Source organism: Oenanthe melanoleuca, chromosome 2 (genome assembly GCF_029582105.1).
Source record: "Oenanthe melanoleuca isolate GR-GAL-2019-014 chromosome 2, OMel1.0, whole genome shotgun sequence".
In the NCBI taxonomy this organism is placed as follows: Eukaryota; Metazoa; Chordata; class Aves; order Passeriformes; family Muscicapidae; genus Oenanthe; species Oenanthe melanoleuca.
Genome location: NC_079335.1, coordinates 28162279 through 28179543, shown reverse-complemented (window position 1 = coordinate 28179543; position 17265 = coordinate 28162279). Strand labels below are relative to the sequence as shown.

Here is a 17265-nt window from a genome sequence, read left to right as displayed (position 1 = left end):
TTCTCTCTTTTTTTCCTTAGATAAAAGCAAAGTGAGTGCAGTGGAAGGAATGAACACTTTAGCTACTCAGTTAGGCTTGACAGCAAACTCTACCCAGTGCAACTCCTCTGTGTGCTTAATACTAAGCATACACTTAAATACTGTGCTGGAAGTAATTCATTGTTGAACACTTTTTAAAGGAAGCCCTCTAGCCTTAGGACTTCTGGAGTTCATTCACACCTGCTCCACACTTTGCTTCACAGGTTTATCTGCTCTTTTGGCAGACAAATAGGGAATATATTCCAATTTTCTTCCCCTCCAGTATCTGTTTTCTTCCAAATAAATGGCAGTATATAAATCCTGGTAGTAAAAGAAGTATAGGCTTTTTAGGATGAGTGTGAAACAATGATGCACTAATACATGTAACTATAAGGCTACAATGATATCTCATACTCTCATAAAAAATTATGGTGGTAAAGATAATTTTGCCTATAGGAGCGATTCAGCAATAAAATCTTTTGCAGGAAAAGAATGTTGAATCCAGGAGATTATATTTTTACACATATCAAAGAAGCAGTATTAGCCCTCCAGATATGGATTACTTGTGTTCCACCATTTTACTCAGAAATAGTCTGACCTTTTGTACAGACACTATCAACAGAAAAGATAGTGCCAGTCAAGAAAGTAAACGGAAATCATTCACATGGAGCCAAACATTTTATTTTCTGTGTTCAGAAGCTTTTATTGGGTCACCACAATATTTTGGATTAGTTACACTATGGCTCTGAAATATCAAATTATAGTGTAGTCATTTTCCCAATAAAAGGAAATAAAATAAAGAAGCACAGTGCATGATGCTTTAGTCACTGAACTGAGCAGAGGTTTTAGAGCCAGTTCCAGTCCAGTGCAGAGAGGGAACTTCTTCACACTCTTTCATAAACTCTAGTGCAGACAACCCCTTTCATGGCACATTCCTAAGGCATAAAGGAAAATATTAACATAAACGTTTTGCTGACAGCACTTGTGTCTGCTGCAGTAACATCTGAAGTCAATGAAAATCCAGATGTCATTTTTTACATCTCTACATATTTGCAGAACCTTTAGAGCAAACAACAAAGCTATTTTTATATTGCAAATAGAGTTGTTTCTATTTTTATAACTTTAAACTTCATTAAGTGACATTTAATGACAAAAAAGATTGCAAAATTAAGCTCAGCTTCCACCAGCGAATTTACTTTCCGTGGTATTATTGCTGACTTGTCAGAAATATTAGGTCTACCTAGTTTTTATATCATGGCCCACCAACACTTTCAAATTTTCATAGTAAGGGTTTTTTTGTGTAGAAGCAGAAGTAGCCTGGGTATTTCAAAGGTCAGGCTTCTGGCCTAAAAACCTTTGCTCTTCTGAATCACAAAATATTTCTCTTGACCCTCTCACCCCAGTGGCCTTCAGTGCTTGCAGATGACTCACAGCCACAGGATGCATGCGACAAAGGCGACAGGATGTTAAAAAATACTTCCTTGGTCTGCACAAGATGAGGAGTCCTCCACAAACCCGTGTGAGGCAAGGGGCAGACAGCAGGACACTAACAGGAGAGGCACCTTACCTCTCTGCTTTATGAAAAGGGTTTAATAATTAGAAAATCTTGCTCAGAAATGCTGCCATGAGGAGAGGCAAAAACAAATCAACCTCCCTACATAGAGGGAAGTTTCATGAGAGCTGGAGATGGACTTTTTACAGGGGTGTGTAATTGCAGGACAAGGGGGAATGGTTTTAAACTGAGAGAGAGGAGGTTTGGATTAGATATTAGGAAGAAATTCTTTACTGTGAGAGTGGTGAGGTACTGGAACAGGTTGCGCAGAGAAGTTGTGGATGCCCCATCTGTGGAAATGTTCAAGGCCAGACTGGATGGGGCTTTGGGTAACCTGGTCTAGTGGAAGGTGTCCTTGTTCGAGACAGTGGGATCACCTTAGATGATCTCTAAGGTTCCTTTCAACCCAAACCACTCTATGATACTACATATGAGAACCTAAAACAACAGACAGTCAGAACAAGCTAACGTATAAAAGCGTAATGCTGCTGACTTCAAACAAGTTGCCAAATTAAGCTTGACTCCAATATTTAATACTTTGACAAACAAAGTGAAATCTTAATTTACATAGTGACCCTTACAACTGGGGTCCCTAAAATGTTTTATCTCCTTGGCTTGGCCAAGATAGGGAAAAGGAAAGAGCTGTTTCAGGGACAGCAGTATCCTGTCTGTAAACTTTTGTTTCCATTTCACAGGTTTCTGTTATTTTTAAACCTTATTCCTTTTAAGAGCAATAAAGTTGAGACTAGTAAGTATGCTGTCAATTTATGGCAGGTCTGAAAATATAGTCACTTTAAAGACAAGTTGCTGTATGCAACCACATTTATTTCCTTCCAGCTGTTTTATAAGCATGGTTGCCTTTTTCTCTCCTTTAATTTGTCTCATTGTTCAAAGAGTGAGCCAAAATTGATAGTGTGCTTAGACAGAACTGTACTGAAGGCTGTATCCTTCTCACCTTTAGCAGCATACAAAGAACATGAACTTACCACCACCATCTTCCCATCAACAAGTCTTCTCTTTATCGTGGTCTCTTTGCCATTCCACTTCTGCACTTGCACCAATGACCCTTTCTCCAGGGTTACAACACTCTGCAAGTTCCAAGAGAAGAGTTTCAAACTGGCTGAGCTTTGCAGATTAGAGTAGCAATTCCCTTTACATTCAGCAAGAATGCTCTCTGGGATAATGACATGCTCAGTAACATTATATTCAGCATTATGCTGTTTCTTCTTTCAGTGCTTCATTTCAATAATTTGGAAAACTCAAGGTGCACTAAGGAAGCAGGTAAAATTTCCCCTGGTGTTCTTTTTGGAGATGTTCAGACCACTCAGAGATCATCAGCCCCCTTACCTTGACTTTCCGGTCATCTGCTGTTGTTTCATCGAACTGCTGGCCCAGCTTGAAAGAGATGGTTGTGTTTTTGAAGGTGCTTTCAGTTCTGATGGTCACTATGTCCCCTTTCATACTGATGATCACATCAGGCCTTGACAGGCCACCTAGTTTCCGGGTAGCTAAGCCCACTCCTAGAAATCAGAAACAAAACAATCATATTCTAGAAGCAGGAAACTCAGTATCCTCTCATGATTCTTCAGCTGAAGAATAAGGAAGAGTTTCTTCTTGAATACTTCAATGCTTGATTTAGATGAAACACTAATTCTTTAGATGAGACACTTCTGAGACAGAGGTAGGAATGGGAACTCAGCATTCAGGGGCTGAGGCAGCCCCAGCTGATAATAGTGCACATTTAGCTAACAAGAAACATGGCTGACTACAAATTGGCATTAACTTCATAGAGATAGAATGAGTAGGAAAAATTCAGAGGAAGTCTGGTTCTCATAAAAATTTGTAAAAATCCTTTAAAAAAAATCCTTGACAAATCTGAGAATTTGTACATTTGTTAACAGCTGCAAGGAAGAAACTGGACACTGAATTGCCAGTATGCTGGTGCTTGCTCATTAAAACATATTGAAGACTGGATAATTCCTAAGTTGTTATTAACATCCCTTAAGGATCCTTGCATCTAAACCTTGGTGAAAAGTACAAGTATGATATACAAAAAAAATGTTGAGGTACAAGGACTGAGATCTGCAAAGAGCTTCCAGGAAAATTCCATCCCAAAAGCTTTTTGTATTGCCTAGTCCAGTTATTATCTACAGGCTGTGAGGCTTAGGGCAAGTAGGAATGAAGCCACTGGTGATGTATTGCTGCTTCATAAAAGCAGAAAAGGGATAGCTGGAGTTGGTGCCTTTGTTAATGCTATGCCATGTTCCTATGAAAAGATCTGTTAAAAGGGGAATAAAGTTATCTGCAAAGTATAACACTATTTGCAGTAATTATTCCATACTAAGCAATTTCTTTCAGATGTTCAGAAAAATATCTGCAGCTGGACTTCCCTCCCACATTCACCCTGGCTAATTAATTAACTGCAATTTTTTTGTTATTCAGTCTAACATTTCAAATAAAGGGAATCAGTGAATCATTTATATAGCAAAAACAATGCAGTAGCTGACTGCCTATGCACTTGGCATACAGGAATGAAGCCAGCATTAAAATGAAAAACAATGTTTAATTTGTTGCATTCCTGGCGTTCTTCAGTAACAGATAGATTCATTCATAGTATTTAGATGTCTGAAACTACAGTGTCATGAGACATCAACTCCATTATATATTGTAAATTATCATAAGTCGCAAGTTTAATAGTGCAATCAAGAGGAAACATTAAAAAATCTGGATCTCAATTCTCTTGTGACAGAATATTAGATCAGTTCATATTAGTTAGACGGAAATAAATTTGTAATAGTAATTCATCACCTATGTTTTTCCATTTAGATGCTAAAGAAAAGAAATTAAATTATGTTAGAAGAGTAATTAAGTGCTTTTTTGGCCAGAAAGAAGGCACCATCCGCGAGCAGAACCTTCCCAAAAGAAACTTACTAACAAAAAAAACCCCAAAACCACCAAAAAGCAAACCCAGAGCATTTCTCACCCAACTCTTTCATATAGTCATCAAAATTTTCACTGGAGATGAGTTTCCAGGTTCCCACAAATCGGTTACACATGGTGCAGGCTGTGTGGGCTCTGGTCCTGCAGAGAGGCAGTGTCCCCAGGGCTCTGGTCCTGCAGAGAGGCAGTGTCCCCAGGCTCTGGTCCTGCAGAGAGGCAGTGTCCCCAGGCTCTGGGGGGCAGTCAGAGGCAGTGTCCCCAGGCTCTGGGTGGCAGTCAGAGGCTGTGCCCAGCTGAGATGCAGTGGTCTCCCTTTTAAGAGCTCGGTGCCTGTGGCTGTCGGGCTTGGCCAATGGGGGAGGCAGCCCAGGCACACAATGTGCACTTGTCCAAGGAGCTGGGCCAGTGCAAGGCTCTGGGTGACGCTGCCTTGGCTTCCCTCAGAGAGGGCAGCAGGGCTCGAGGGGCACGTGGGATGGGGATGGGATGGGGATAATGGGGATGGAGATGGGGATGGGATGGAGATGGGGATGGGATGGAGATGGGGATGGGGATGGGGATGAGGGTGGGGATGGGGATGGGGATGGGGATGGGGATGGGGATGGGGATGGGGATGGGGATGGGGATGGGGATGGGGATGGGGATGGGGATGGGGATGGGGATGGGGATGGGATGGGGATGGGATGGGATGGGGATGGGGACGGGGTTGGGTATAATGGGGATGGGGATGGGGATAATGGGGATGGGGATGGGGATGGGGATGGAGATGGGGATGGGGATGGGGATGGGGATGGGGACGGAGTTGGGGATAATGGGGATGGGGATGGGGATAATGGGGATGGGGATAATGGGGATGGGGATAATGGGGATGGGGATAATGGGGTTTATAATGGGGATAATGGGGATGGGGATGGGGATGGGGATGGGGATGGGGACAGGACACTGCCACTGCACCCACAGAACAGTCAGGGCACACTGCAGTGGGGTGTCAGCAACAAGAGACAAGTGCAGGAGCACTGCCTCCCTACAAAACCCAGCTCTGACTGTCCTCCTATTGTCATTCTCCTGCTATCACCACATAGAACAGAATTTCATGACAACCATCTCATCCAATGCCTGACCAATCCAGGGCTGACCAAAAGTTACAGCATGTTGTTAAGCCATTGTCCAAACATCTCTCAAACCTGGGGCTTTGACCACCTCTCAGTGGAGCCTGTTTCAGTGAACGACCACTCTCTCACTAAAGAAGTGCATCCTAATGACAAATCTGAACCTCCTTGACACAGATTTGAACTATTCCCACACAGCCCATCCCTGGATACCAGGGAGAAGAGATCAGCACCTTCCCCTCCACTTCCCCTCCTCAGGAAGCTGTAGAGTGTTACCACTATTGCCACCTCTGTGCTAGTCAGATAAATCAAAGCCGTGTGGATTGTGTGAAGGAACTGTCAACAAGATGATGTACAAAGTGGTTTGTTGGGTTTTATTTTTTACTTTCATCATCCATCCTGGAAAGGGCCTGTGTTTTTTGTCACTTAAAGGGAGAACTGAGTTATACTGTTCTGTTTTCTCCCTTTGCATCAGAGAAATTATCCCAAGCTGTGGGTTCTTCCCTGCACATATCCCAGACAGGATCACAAAAAGAAGAAGCAGACAATATTGGCTGCCTCCTTTTACAGCTAGGCATATTCAGAATTTCACTGCATCAGTGGAGATCAGCTCTTGTGCTTGACAGCTGGATGGCATGAAAACAGGCTGTCATTGAAGTGGTGATTCTTAGTTCAAAGTCACCTGGTGAGAGGCAAGAAGCTTTGCTGACTTGAGAGGGGAATATATTCTGTTCTCTTTTTGTCTTTCTGCACATGGATAGTTGGTTTGCCATAAGGTAAAGGGAAGATTTAAGCCAGCACAATTATTTAAGGCATTGCATTCAGATGTGTCCTACTGCTGCCAGATTTCCTCAGGTTTCCCTGCTTCCATGGAGAGATGCCATGACCTCCTTGGGTCCATGTATTGCTTATAGTAGGGAGCCCTGAACTTGAGCCAGCATTCCAGCTGTGGCCTGCTCAGTGCTGAATAAAGGGAAGGATAATCTCCTTCAACCTCCAACATTCCTAGTGCAGCCCAGGACATCACTCACCCTTTGCTGCCAATGCATGGTCCTGGTTCATATTCAGCTTGGTGTACACCAGGATCCCCAGAACAAGCCAAAGCCAAAATAGAAAGATTGTAAGATTAGAGTTTTCAGCATTTAAAATGGTTTGGAGGTTTTTTTTTAAGGTTCACGTTTAGAGCTATTGCCTAATGATTAGTAAAAAACAGACACAAAGAATAAATCCATAAACCACGTGTATGTGACAGGCAGGAATTTAAAGCATTGTAATTCAAGACACCTCAAACTATCTGAAATAGTGTAAAATCACATCAGATGTAATTCTGTCCTTCCCCTTCCTAAACCATCTTCCTGGAGAAATCTGTTTCTTGGTATGTGCAAAGATTAGAGGCTTCTTTCCAGCTTGGGTGAGCAATAGTTACCTGTTTGCCTTTTTGTATGACTCTAATTTCTGGGTTATGACAACCTATAAAGAAAGACTCTTCAGATCTACATTTTAAAGGCAGACACACTGGGATTATAGGTTGTGGGACCAAATTTCTGTTTTTTACAGCTGAAAGGATGAGATGTAAATGGTGGTGTGCCAAGGAGGGTGAGGTCTGACTTGAAAGCTGTCATAAGGGTAATATACTGGAACAGGTAAATAATAGAGTCTGAGCAGTGAAATCATTGGTTTATGTGGTGGTTGTGGGAAATAAAGAGGTCTTCAGTCACATATATTTGTGGCATATGCAAAATGTTTTTAAACCCCTCAGTCATAGCATCAGCAGGGGAAGCTGAACAGAGCTTCCCTTACTGCACAGGTCAAATGACATGCAGGGAGCAAAAGGCTGGAGTGATTGAAAACATAAACAAGGCAAAGAACTCTTTCTCCTCCACAGTAGGAAGCAGATGCTGTATCTGTAATAAGTAAATGTCAGTCTTTGAAGGTGTTGTCCACACAAAACTCTTCTAAAGCAGAGATGCATAATATCACATTTTGTATAAAGAATGGCTAGCTCTTTTATCCCATCTCTGGAAATGAGAAAATTACTTCTAAATGAAATTACCCATTATTGCTCAAAAAATAATATGAAAATATTCTACCATTGCTCCTCAAGCATTCTTTGTTCTTTTGTTTAATTGTCTTATCTACATAAAGACACTTTAAGAAGACAAGGCTGGTGCCTTTGGGAAATAAAAGATGATTGGGATGTAAAATCAGGCCCAAAGAAATTCAAGAAGAGAAAATTAGTCAGAATAGAACAGCTACACTGCAGTACCAGTAACCTTAAGAACAAAAGTAACAGAGAATTATTTATTCAGACAAAACCCATCTTAAGCAGTCTCAAACAATGTTGACATTGCCACCATCTATCTCTTTGTCACTAAGAAAAATCAGTACTTTCATTTAAAGGACTTTCAGTTTAGAAAGAACAAGAGCAGGGAATTATATCTCAGTAGAAATAATTGTGGAAACCAATCTTATATTGAAGTTTAAAGGGGAAAAAAGTGACAAGGATTGTGAGTACATATGAAAAGGGAGAGCCTTGATTCCCTTATTTTGCTTATGGTTGATGTAAAACAGGATTTAAAACATTGCACTTGGAGATTGTGAAGAAGCACAAAAGATAAAACTTGATAGAAACAGAGAACTAAAACTTCAGAGACTATTTAGGAATATGGATACTATTTAAGGAAATACAGAAAGTAAAATTATGTGGATTTCTTTAAAGGAAATATGATCTAGGCAAATTCAAGGCCAAAAAAAGTCTAAGTAGATTCTCAGGGGAGCAATGAAGAAAACAGAAATAGAAGGGGAGAGCAGAGGTCAAAGAGGGACCTCTGTGAGGTCACCAAGGATGTTTTAGCATTGACTCCATGAAGCTGAAGGATCGACCCTGAACATGGGGACAGCACCCTCCCTTTTCCCTATAGCTACCTTGGAGGGTGCAAATAGCTTCTTGTCCCCTAATCTGGAACATCCTGCAAGACCAGACCAGGACAGCTGGACTGGGGGAACGAGCCCAACTGCACTGCACACACAGGGCTTGGCTGGCCAGGACACAAAAGTTCTTCAAGTTCTCTCCAGTGGAAAAAAATAGTTAAAAGAAGAAAAACACAACTGATAGGTCAATGCTCAGAATAAGCCTTTCCTCATCTTTCTGCTGAGCTGCCAAAAATCTGTGGGTGTGAGTTGCCTTTTCCTTCTGCCATCCAAGGACCCTGCAAAGGAGCAGTGAGTGAATATGGTGAGGGGCAGAGATCTGCTCTCAGCACTCCAGGTGATAACTGTGCTGCCCATGGGCTTGTAGGGTTTAGTGAGATCCTTCTTTGGCAGAAAGGAATGCTCCTGGGTGGTTACTGACTTTTGGATGATGTTCATCATGACAGAAGAGAGAGGGAGACTCTGCAGGTAAGGACGGGACACTGATCTGGCTTTAGCCCTTGGAAATGTGTGCTCCCACCTCCATCTGGCTCTGAGAGCACACAACTTTTCTTGACAGAGAGGAATCACCTCTGTTTATTCAAGCAGTCACTAGACTGCTGCCATTTTCAGACAATAAATTTTGTCCTTCTTCAGAGAATAAATTCCAAACATGTTCATATTCTAAGAAAGGCATCACAAATACTTTCTCATGGTGTTGTCCCCGTTTAGGTTTGTAGACAGAATGTCACTTTATTTAAATTTCTAAAAATTGAAATTTTAAGTGTCTTGATTCATTCACAAAGTCCAAAGTCATTCACCAGGTGCCAAAATAAATGGTGATGCTTTTAGAAGAGATTACCCTTTGTTGAAATATTAGGCTGTGAATGTTACAATTGTAACTGCTGGCTGGAGAATGTAAGATTTCTGGAAAATAAAATCTGCTGTATGAATATTGAAATGCTGGAAATTTTACCTCTGACAGAGTATTTCCAAATCTGTGGATGATAGAATACTATGGGCTGATATTTAATGTCTATATGTAGTTTATTTAAGTCAATGTTTCTGCTTCTTACAACCATCACTCTCATGTAGATTTTTCTACCACTAAACTGTAGTTGTATCCTAACTCTCATCAATAACTTTGTTAGGTGCTAAGTTTAGTACTGTACATATGGAGTACTCTGAAGCATTCTTCCATCCCATATGCAACTGCTGTTCTCTAAATTGGTGAGATTTCACAAGCAATGAAGCCAAGGTTGAAACACAGGCATTGTTTGTTGGTGGTTATTTCAACACTCTCAGCAGAATTTACTGATAGTCTTTGGCATTGCTTTTAAATAACTCCTCAGCTTACGTACAATGTAAAATTCCTTCCATTTCCCTATCCGGTTGCATAAATAGTGCAAAAATTTGGGAACAACCTGAGCTATGCAGAGGAAAGTTCAAGTGTATGAGAGGTCTCTGCTGCTAGCAGGAGGGACTCAGCACCACCACCTCTGACAGGTGACTTGGGGAATGTCAGGAATATGTGGAATTTGGTTCAGATCTTAATCGCTCAAGATATGATCATTTCCCCATTTAGTGGTTAAGGCACACATTTTTATACTTATTGTCCAGGTTTCCCCCAGAAATCTCTATTTATTTATTTATTTAGTCCTCAATTTAAGCACTCCCAGGTGTAGAAATCATGACTTCTGTAGATGCAAAGTTTTGAAACAGGAGGCCTATGGGCAGTAGAAGATGGCAGCTCTTGTCAAATTGTCAAATTGAGCAGAGTTGAAAAACGTGGTGCACCAAAGTCTAGAAAGACTCATGTTCCCAAGATTGATCAAGGCTAACAAGCTAATAGAAAATGCATGTAGGTAATAAAGGAGGGTGTGCCACCAGCAAACTTGTACAGGTTTTTAGTAAACCTGAGTATTTTTTGAGCTATGATTTTTAATTCAAGGCTTTTAGCCTATCTAGGACAAAATGAGATGTCCAAGAGAGGCACATTGACAAAATAATCACAGGTGAAAGGTCTAAGTGCTATAATTTCACAGTTGAGGTGGAAAAGGACAAGATCAAGCTGCTTCAAATGGTCCCCAAGTTTAAAATTGTCTGCATTTGTGCACGGAGGAGGTGCCTGGTACCCTGCCCATGTTTGGAAGCCAAAACTGGGCACCCACAGATCCTCCTCCTCTGTGTCCCAGGAGCAGCCACCTGTGCTAACAGCTGAGAAAAGCAGCCCTGTCATTCCCCTGGCTGTGCTCAGAGTGCCTGTAGGGGTGGCCCACACACAGCACTCAGCAGGTGCTGCTCCTGTGTTCAGGTGTCCCTCTGCCCTGTGGCACTGAGCCACTGGCTGGGCTGGCTCCAATGCTCTTCCCACAGGGAAGGGGTGAATTCACACCAACAGGGTGGTCCTGGCTGTCACATGGTGCTTTCCTGCACAGCACCCCTTCCCACTCTGCATCACCCCAAGCCCCTGTTGACAAACTCCAGCATAAGCACACATTGTAGAAAGCAGAACATTTTATTGAATAGGCACAACAAATTAGACTAAATGCATGTAGCTGCTTTGGGATATATCTGAAAAAAGTACAGTTCTCTTTAAAACAGATTTGTGGGGCTTTTCTCCTTTGGTTAAGTTGTTTTATTCCAGCTTTAAGCATTAGTCCTGTGTAAAGGTGGCTTCTTCATGCTTTTTCATAAACTCTTTTGCAGGAAACATTATTCATGGTGCATTCCTGGAAAGAAAAGGTAATTCAATAAGCTTTTAACTCTTAATAAATATTTGTTAGTCAGAAGGTAGAGAATGACTTATCTATTGGGAACCAGTTTAAGAAAAATTTTCATTTCTCCACCTCTAAAGGCAATTGCTAAAAGAGTAGAACTCAGTTTTGAGAGCTTCAGCAACCAAAGACTGAAAAACAAGAAAAGGAGTGAAAGAATTTTCAGTAACTGCTCTACTGACTCCCAGGAGTCTTCTAATATTTTCTTAAAAATCTCTAAAGAAGGCTCCTAGGACTTCTCTGGAGGCTGACTGGACCTTGGAGTTGGGCATTAAGTGCAGCTGTGGCTTGTCTTCACACACGTGAGCACAACACATGCACACACAGAGCTTTCAGACTTGCAGCTGCTGGTGTCAGCTTCTGCCTGTTGGGCTCTGTCCTCATCTAGTTTTCAGTTAGATCAAACTCTGTTTTGTTCAATCTTTCTTAATGAAGTTGTTATTAAAAACTATTTCTATTTTTTCTCCTCTGGTCTCTATCCAAAGAAATTTAAATATTGAATTTATGGATGCATTATTTTTCCCTAGGGGAGGGCAGAACTCTTCAGGAATTTTGTGTATGTGTACTGTTTTGCAGCATGTAGGAATCTCAGCTGCCTTTTAGAACATAAATTTAGTCCTGTCCCAGATTCTTCAAAGTGTGTTTTCTACAACTGTAGAGCAGAGCTGGGAAGCCCCAGGCTGTAGGTGGGCCTTACTGGCACCAAGTCAAGCACAATAGTCTCTGACCAGATAAAACCAACCAACAGAGCTTGGACACAGGTTTCCTTGCCTATTATTAAAGCAGTTGTTGGTGATGCACAGCAGGACTCCCACAGATGGCTCTAAGCCTCTGCTGAGGATGAGCAGGAGTATTCTGTATCAGCCTAGAGTGGATGTGGGCTTTCCTCTATACTGCCAGGACTTAGGGATTCTCACAAGTTTCCCTGATAGGGATGTTGGGTTTTTATTCCTACACATTCCCAACCTTATCTCCCTATGGAGAACAGGTACCTCCATACCATTCTGTAAGTTTAACAGTTTTTCGGTCTAGACTCAATCAGAGACTTCTCACCAAGTGCACAGAGCCCTTTCAGATGCTTTCCCTCCCTTGGTTTGAATCCAAAGTCTTACATCAGCTAAACATGAATTCTGCACACTGAATTCATAGCCATTAAATAACAAAAATTAACTTACCACCACCAGGTTCCCATCCACCACTTTTCTCTTTATGATAGTCTCTTTTCCATCCCACTTCTGCACCTGGGTCAGCACACCATTGTCTAGGGTTATGACATTCTACCAAAATAAAAAAAACAAGGTGTGGCTGTTTGATCAGGGTGCTCTGGTCTCAGGAGAAGACTCTCCAGGTTCAAACAGCACTAAGCACAAAGTACTCATTACCTGTGGAGGCAGCATTTCTGCACTGGATGTCAAAATCACAGCTCTGCCCTGCTGCTCCCACATCCCTTTGGAGAGATATGATTGCAAAATGCCATTTAGGGACTCACCTTTGTTTTTCTGTCATCTGCTGTGGTCTCATCAAACTCTTCACCCAGCTTGAAAGAGACCTCTGTATTTTTGAAGGTACTTTCTGTTTTGATGGTTATCACATCACCATTGATGCTGATAGTTACATTAGGCTTGGCCACCCCAGCCATCTTCCTGGTAGCAAACCCCACTCCTGTAAATAAGATAGGGCACTATTGAGCTTTTATCTTTCCTCAATTTTTTTTGTCTTATTCATTGGAATAAAAACCCTCAGTGCTTTTCCCCCTATTGCTTTCTGAGTATTAATAATTCTATGTTACAGAGATTCTTTTGTAAAAATCTCACTTGGTGCTGCTACAGACCAAGCTGGGTGGGTGGATGTAAGGACATTCTCTATCCTGTCATTGTCAAAATAGTAAAAGCAATATTTTGAAGACTGAGATTATATGAATGCCATGATATTTGCACATAGATGTGTTCTAGATTTGTAGGTTGTACTCTAATTTGCATGCTAATTGTATCTAAATATAAAAAAGCAGTTAAATATGACAGTTTCTGAACCACAAAAGCACCAAAACAAACAAACAAGGGAAAAAAGCAAGCTTTTTATATTTACAAGGGGGTAGGTTGAATATAAGGAAATGATTAAGAAATAGCTGGCAATGATTATGTCCTGAGAAAAATCTGGAGCAAAGATTAAGAGTGTAAGAGTCTCACTTGTTAAAAGCTGTCAGAATAAGTCACATAATTTGTCCTAAGCTGCAAATAACCCTCCCAGCTTTTTAGCATGTACTAACTGAATCAGTACTGAATCCCACTGCTTCCTACACACTAACAAAATACTGAAACCTTTTAAATCCCAATTTTAATTCTAAGTGAGAAGTCTATACCTTTAGAGAAAAGTGTTAGACATCAAATCTTGCAAGTATCTGCACAAATCCATGCAATTGTCTTTGTTAGTATTCACTGGAGGCAGCTACAGCATTTCATTCAATATAATAGCCATGGCAATTAACTAATTTTCTTAATCCAGTAGCATTTTAAAGTTGTTTAGGTGTGCTGCTCACAGACCTAAGGAAACTTGCTGCTTTCTAGCATCACACCGATTTCGTGTCCAAGGATAGAAGATAATTAACACAAAATAATCCACTAATGTGTTTTATTTCCATTTATAACGCTACTAATAAGGCATGCACAGACTTGGCTTACCTGAAATTATTCCCATCAATCAAAGTTTTTCTGCTTTATAGGAATTTAACACCACGTATTGAAACAGATGAATTCTCCAGTTTAAGAATATCTGACCAAAATAGTGGATTAAGCCCCCCTTAATAAACAGCACAGCCAGAAAAAGCAAGTAAAAAGTAAACTTCAAAATTGGCATTGCTTCCTTGCTCCAGATACAAGAAGTTGAAATAACAATTCTCACCCAGTTCTTTCATATAGTCCTCAAAGTTCTCACTATTAAGGAGCTTCCAGGTGCCCACAAATTGGTCGCACATTTTGTCAGGTTAGAAAGATGTCTTCCACAGGTTCAAACAGAAATGCAGGACAGGGGAATATTATGAGCTCCAGGAGAAGAGTACTTATCTTTAAAAAGGAGCTGTGGCCACATGATGCTCTGGGATGACCAATGAAGAGGGACTCCCAGCGCCCAGTGTTTTGCTTCCTCCCCTACCCCTCCTCTGCCAGTGGGTCATAGTGCTATTATTCATATGCCCTTACTAGCACAAAGATCACTGTCCTGTTTCTATTTAATTATTTTTTTCATTCAAGAACACTCTACCCTAAGGGCAAATAATTAAATCAAATTACCTTTCAGAATAAAAAGGGAGGCTCAAGCTTAGCTCACAAAAATTAATGTTCTCTCCCCTGCTCTTTCATTTCAGTCCACTATATCAAATGGACACAGCTCAATTCATGGACTTTCAGATCAAAAAGCCTCATTGGGAACATTTAACTTGCTTTCTACACCCCTGCAATCAGAAAGTTCCTCTAGAGAAATACAGAACTACAGGAAGAAGTGGACTTGGAGCACAAAGAGAGAATGCTGGGGTTATAGAAGGCTAAGTCAATAAAATTGCTTCCTTGATTGGGATCTGCTTGTCCTTGGACCACCTGAATGAATTTAACAATAGGTCTGTAATATGTTTTTATGCAAAGGAGACGGGATATGGGGTTCTGTGAGAAGACAAGTAACAAAACAGAGGATTTCTCTCCCTTTTATTCCCATGCTTTCAGAAGAACTATGTTGCAATGAATAACATTTGGAATAGTTATGGCATAAAGATAGGCTCTAGTATTGACCTACCAAAGGTCCCTGGACACTTCATTTCTTTTCTGTTCGTGCTGTTCAGTCATTAATTTGTTTGAGGCAAGTTTGAGGCACAGGGCTGACCTAATGGGTCCATTTTGACTGATCCTCTAAGCCCTGTCATACTTCATAAAAAAACTACCAGAAAGCAGTCAAGCAAGTTCTTAGACCTTCCTTTGTCTGTAATATGCTATTGTAATACTGTAATATGTTATTCCAAAGGCAAAAAGCAGCTAATAAGTGCAGAATCCTGCCCCTGCACTTCTCTTTAAGTGGATTTCATTTCCCAGAGTTACTCTGATGGTTGCTAGGCATCGATATTGTGGACCACATGTTTTTCTACTTGCTGTCTTTGAAAGTAACAATGCTATAGAAGAGTTACTTATATAGGATTGCAAGAAAAGGGAAGTGAGGAGGTCTCCAGTGCATCCTGCCACACAGGCAGGGTCACCTCTGAGCCCACACTGGGCTGCTTAGAGCTGTGCCCTTTTGTGGATCAGAAAAGTCCTGGGATGGAGCCAGCACAGTTTCCCCAGGCAACACACACCCCTGCCCAGCTGTCCCAAGGGGAAAAGGGTCTCCTTCTCTCTGCACCTCTCTACTTTCAGCTTTTATTCACAATTTCTCACCCCCCCAACATTCACTGCCTGGTTCCAACTCCTTGGCCACTTCCCCACAGGTGTTGGGGCTGTTTTAAGCACTCCCAAAGCTTAGCCAGGATGAACCACTCCAGTCTCACAGCTTCTTCTCACAGGACAAATGCTCCAAACCCATGAGGATCCTGTGGGTCCTCTGCTGAGCTCACCCCAAAATGGATGCAGTACTCTGGAAACGCCCTAATGATGCTGAGATGAGGGGCATGATCACTGCCATCACTACTGGATGTACTGCTGACCATACAGTGCAGGAGTTTTTTTACCTTCCTGCTTCCAGGTCTCAGCTCACTGCCCAGCAGGACCCTGAGAGCCTTTTCTGCAGGGCTTCTCCCTGGGCAGTGTGTCCCCAGCCTGGACTGCTCTGAGAGCTGAGCATGTTTGTGCCTTTCACATGTCAGTCTATGGGGACTAGAATAGCTAATCTTAGATTTGGCCTATTCTTTTAAATTTTTTTTTTTGCATATTCACTGACTTTGGCCTAATCTCAAAATAAATAAAACTACATGCTAGTTATGAAGCAGCTGATGCCTTTCCTGGTTGGTTTTTGCAGAGTGTCACATGCTCCAGTGTTCTTTAAAAGGAAATTCTGAGGTCCTTCAAGTTTGTGTCATTATCTTGAGGTATTTTTACTTCAGATTACTGGCTTGGGAAACTCTGTATTGTGTGTGAGCAGATGGTAGGAACATGAAATTCCAACTCCACCATTTAAATAATAAGAACTGAAAGTACCAAGGATTGTTGCAGTGGCCCAGATAGAAAGGCTGTGATGTGGATGAAATCAGTTCCTGTTTTTAATTTTCTTGCCTTTTGGGAACTATTCTGTGTGCAGCTTACTACAACCAGCACTCATTTGTTTGGAGGGGAAATAGGGATTTATATTCAAAAGTCTGGGAGAGGCAAGTAGCCCTAGTGTTAACAGCTGTCTGTGATGCCTGTGGTATTGGAAGAGTTTTTGGGGAGAGCAGAAGCACCTTTCCATGCAAATCAATTTGGGGCAGACAAGTGCAGCCTCCCCAGGCAGTCAATTACTTGCACTTATTTAAAGTGAATCTGAGCTATTTGTAGATACCTTGTGAGTGTGATGACTCAAAAATGCAAGAAGAAAGCCAGCTTGTGGGCTGACTTGCATGTTTACTTCAACAAGCAGCTATCTGGGAGCACACTTATAGCTCTCCCTTGGGAAGTATCCTGCCAATGGTATCCCTTCCCTCAGGAGGGACTTCCAGTAACAAGAGATAAACCTATGGCACTGATGTCATCTGATACAAGTCATGCCTGCTCTCTGGGACAAATGCACACAGTCTGCTGATAAAGACCAGAGTTTTTAATGGTCATGAAGAAATCAGTGAGGCTTCTGAGCCTGGAAGTTTGAGCAAGTGATTAATGTCATTTGCAGGAGTGCCTTGATAGCAAGAGCTGGGAAATCTGGCTAAACAGCCCTGTGGTTATTGACACTGATGTAATCTCATACCACCAAAGACAAGGGCATCCTCAAAAGTGTAGAAATCTTCTCCAAAATG

At 41.6% G+C, this 17265-nt stretch overlaps 2 protein-coding genes across 2 annotated transcripts; both read right to left on the bottom strand.

Annotated features, from left to right (window-relative positions):
- Window positions 1-677: 677 nt before the first annotated feature.
- On the bottom strand, window positions 678-4796 carry LOC130249420 (myelin P2 protein-like). The gene is made up of 4 exons (XM_056484187.1): window positions 4554-4796; window positions 2918-3090; window positions 2557-2658; window positions 678-953 (listed from the first exon to the last, which is right to left on the bottom strand). Exons 1-4 carry the CDS (start codon window positions 4624-4626, stop codon window positions 903-905), a joined length of 399 nt encoding a protein of 132 aa, XP_056340162.1. The 5' UTR covers window positions 4627-4796; the 3' UTR covers window positions 678-902.
- Window positions 4797-11028: 6232 nt separating this feature from the next.
- LOC130249024 (fatty acid-binding protein, adipocyte) lies at window positions 11029-14819 on the bottom strand. Its single transcript, XM_056483328.1, has 4 exons — window positions 14205-14819; window positions 12796-12968; window positions 12482-12583; window positions 11029-11261 (listed from the first exon to the last, which is right to left on the bottom strand). Exons 1-4 carry the CDS (start codon window positions 14275-14277, stop codon window positions 11211-11213), a joined length of 399 nt encoding a protein of 132 aa, XP_056339303.1. The 5' UTR covers window positions 14278-14819; the 3' UTR covers window positions 11029-11210.
- Window positions 14820-17265: the final 2446 nt, after the last annotated feature.

Coding starts and splice junctions, on each gene's coding strand:
- LOC130249420 (XM_056484187.1), bottom strand. CDS start 4,626: ATGTGTAACCGATTTGTGGGAACCTGGAAACTCATCTCCAGTGAAAAT. Junction 2,659..2,917: donor CAGATGACCGGAAAGTCAAG/GTAAGGGGGCTG, acceptor TGGAACTTGCAG/AGTGTTGTAACCCTGGAGAA. Junction 954..2,556: donor TTGATGGGAAGATGGTGGTG/GTAAGTTCATGT, acceptor TTTATGCCTTAG/GAATGTGCCATGAAAGGGGT.
- LOC130249024 (XM_056483328.1), bottom strand. CDS start 14,277: ATGTGCGACCAATTTGTGGGCACCTGGAAGCTCCTTAATAGTGAGAAC. Junction 12,584..12,795: donor CAGATGACAGAAAAACAAAG/GTGAGTCCCTAA, acceptor TTATTTTGGTAG/AATGTCATAACCCTAGACAA. Junction 11,262..12,481: donor TGGATGGGAACCTGGTGGTG/GTAAGTTAATTT, acceptor TTTTCTTTCCAG/GAATGCACCATGAATAATGT.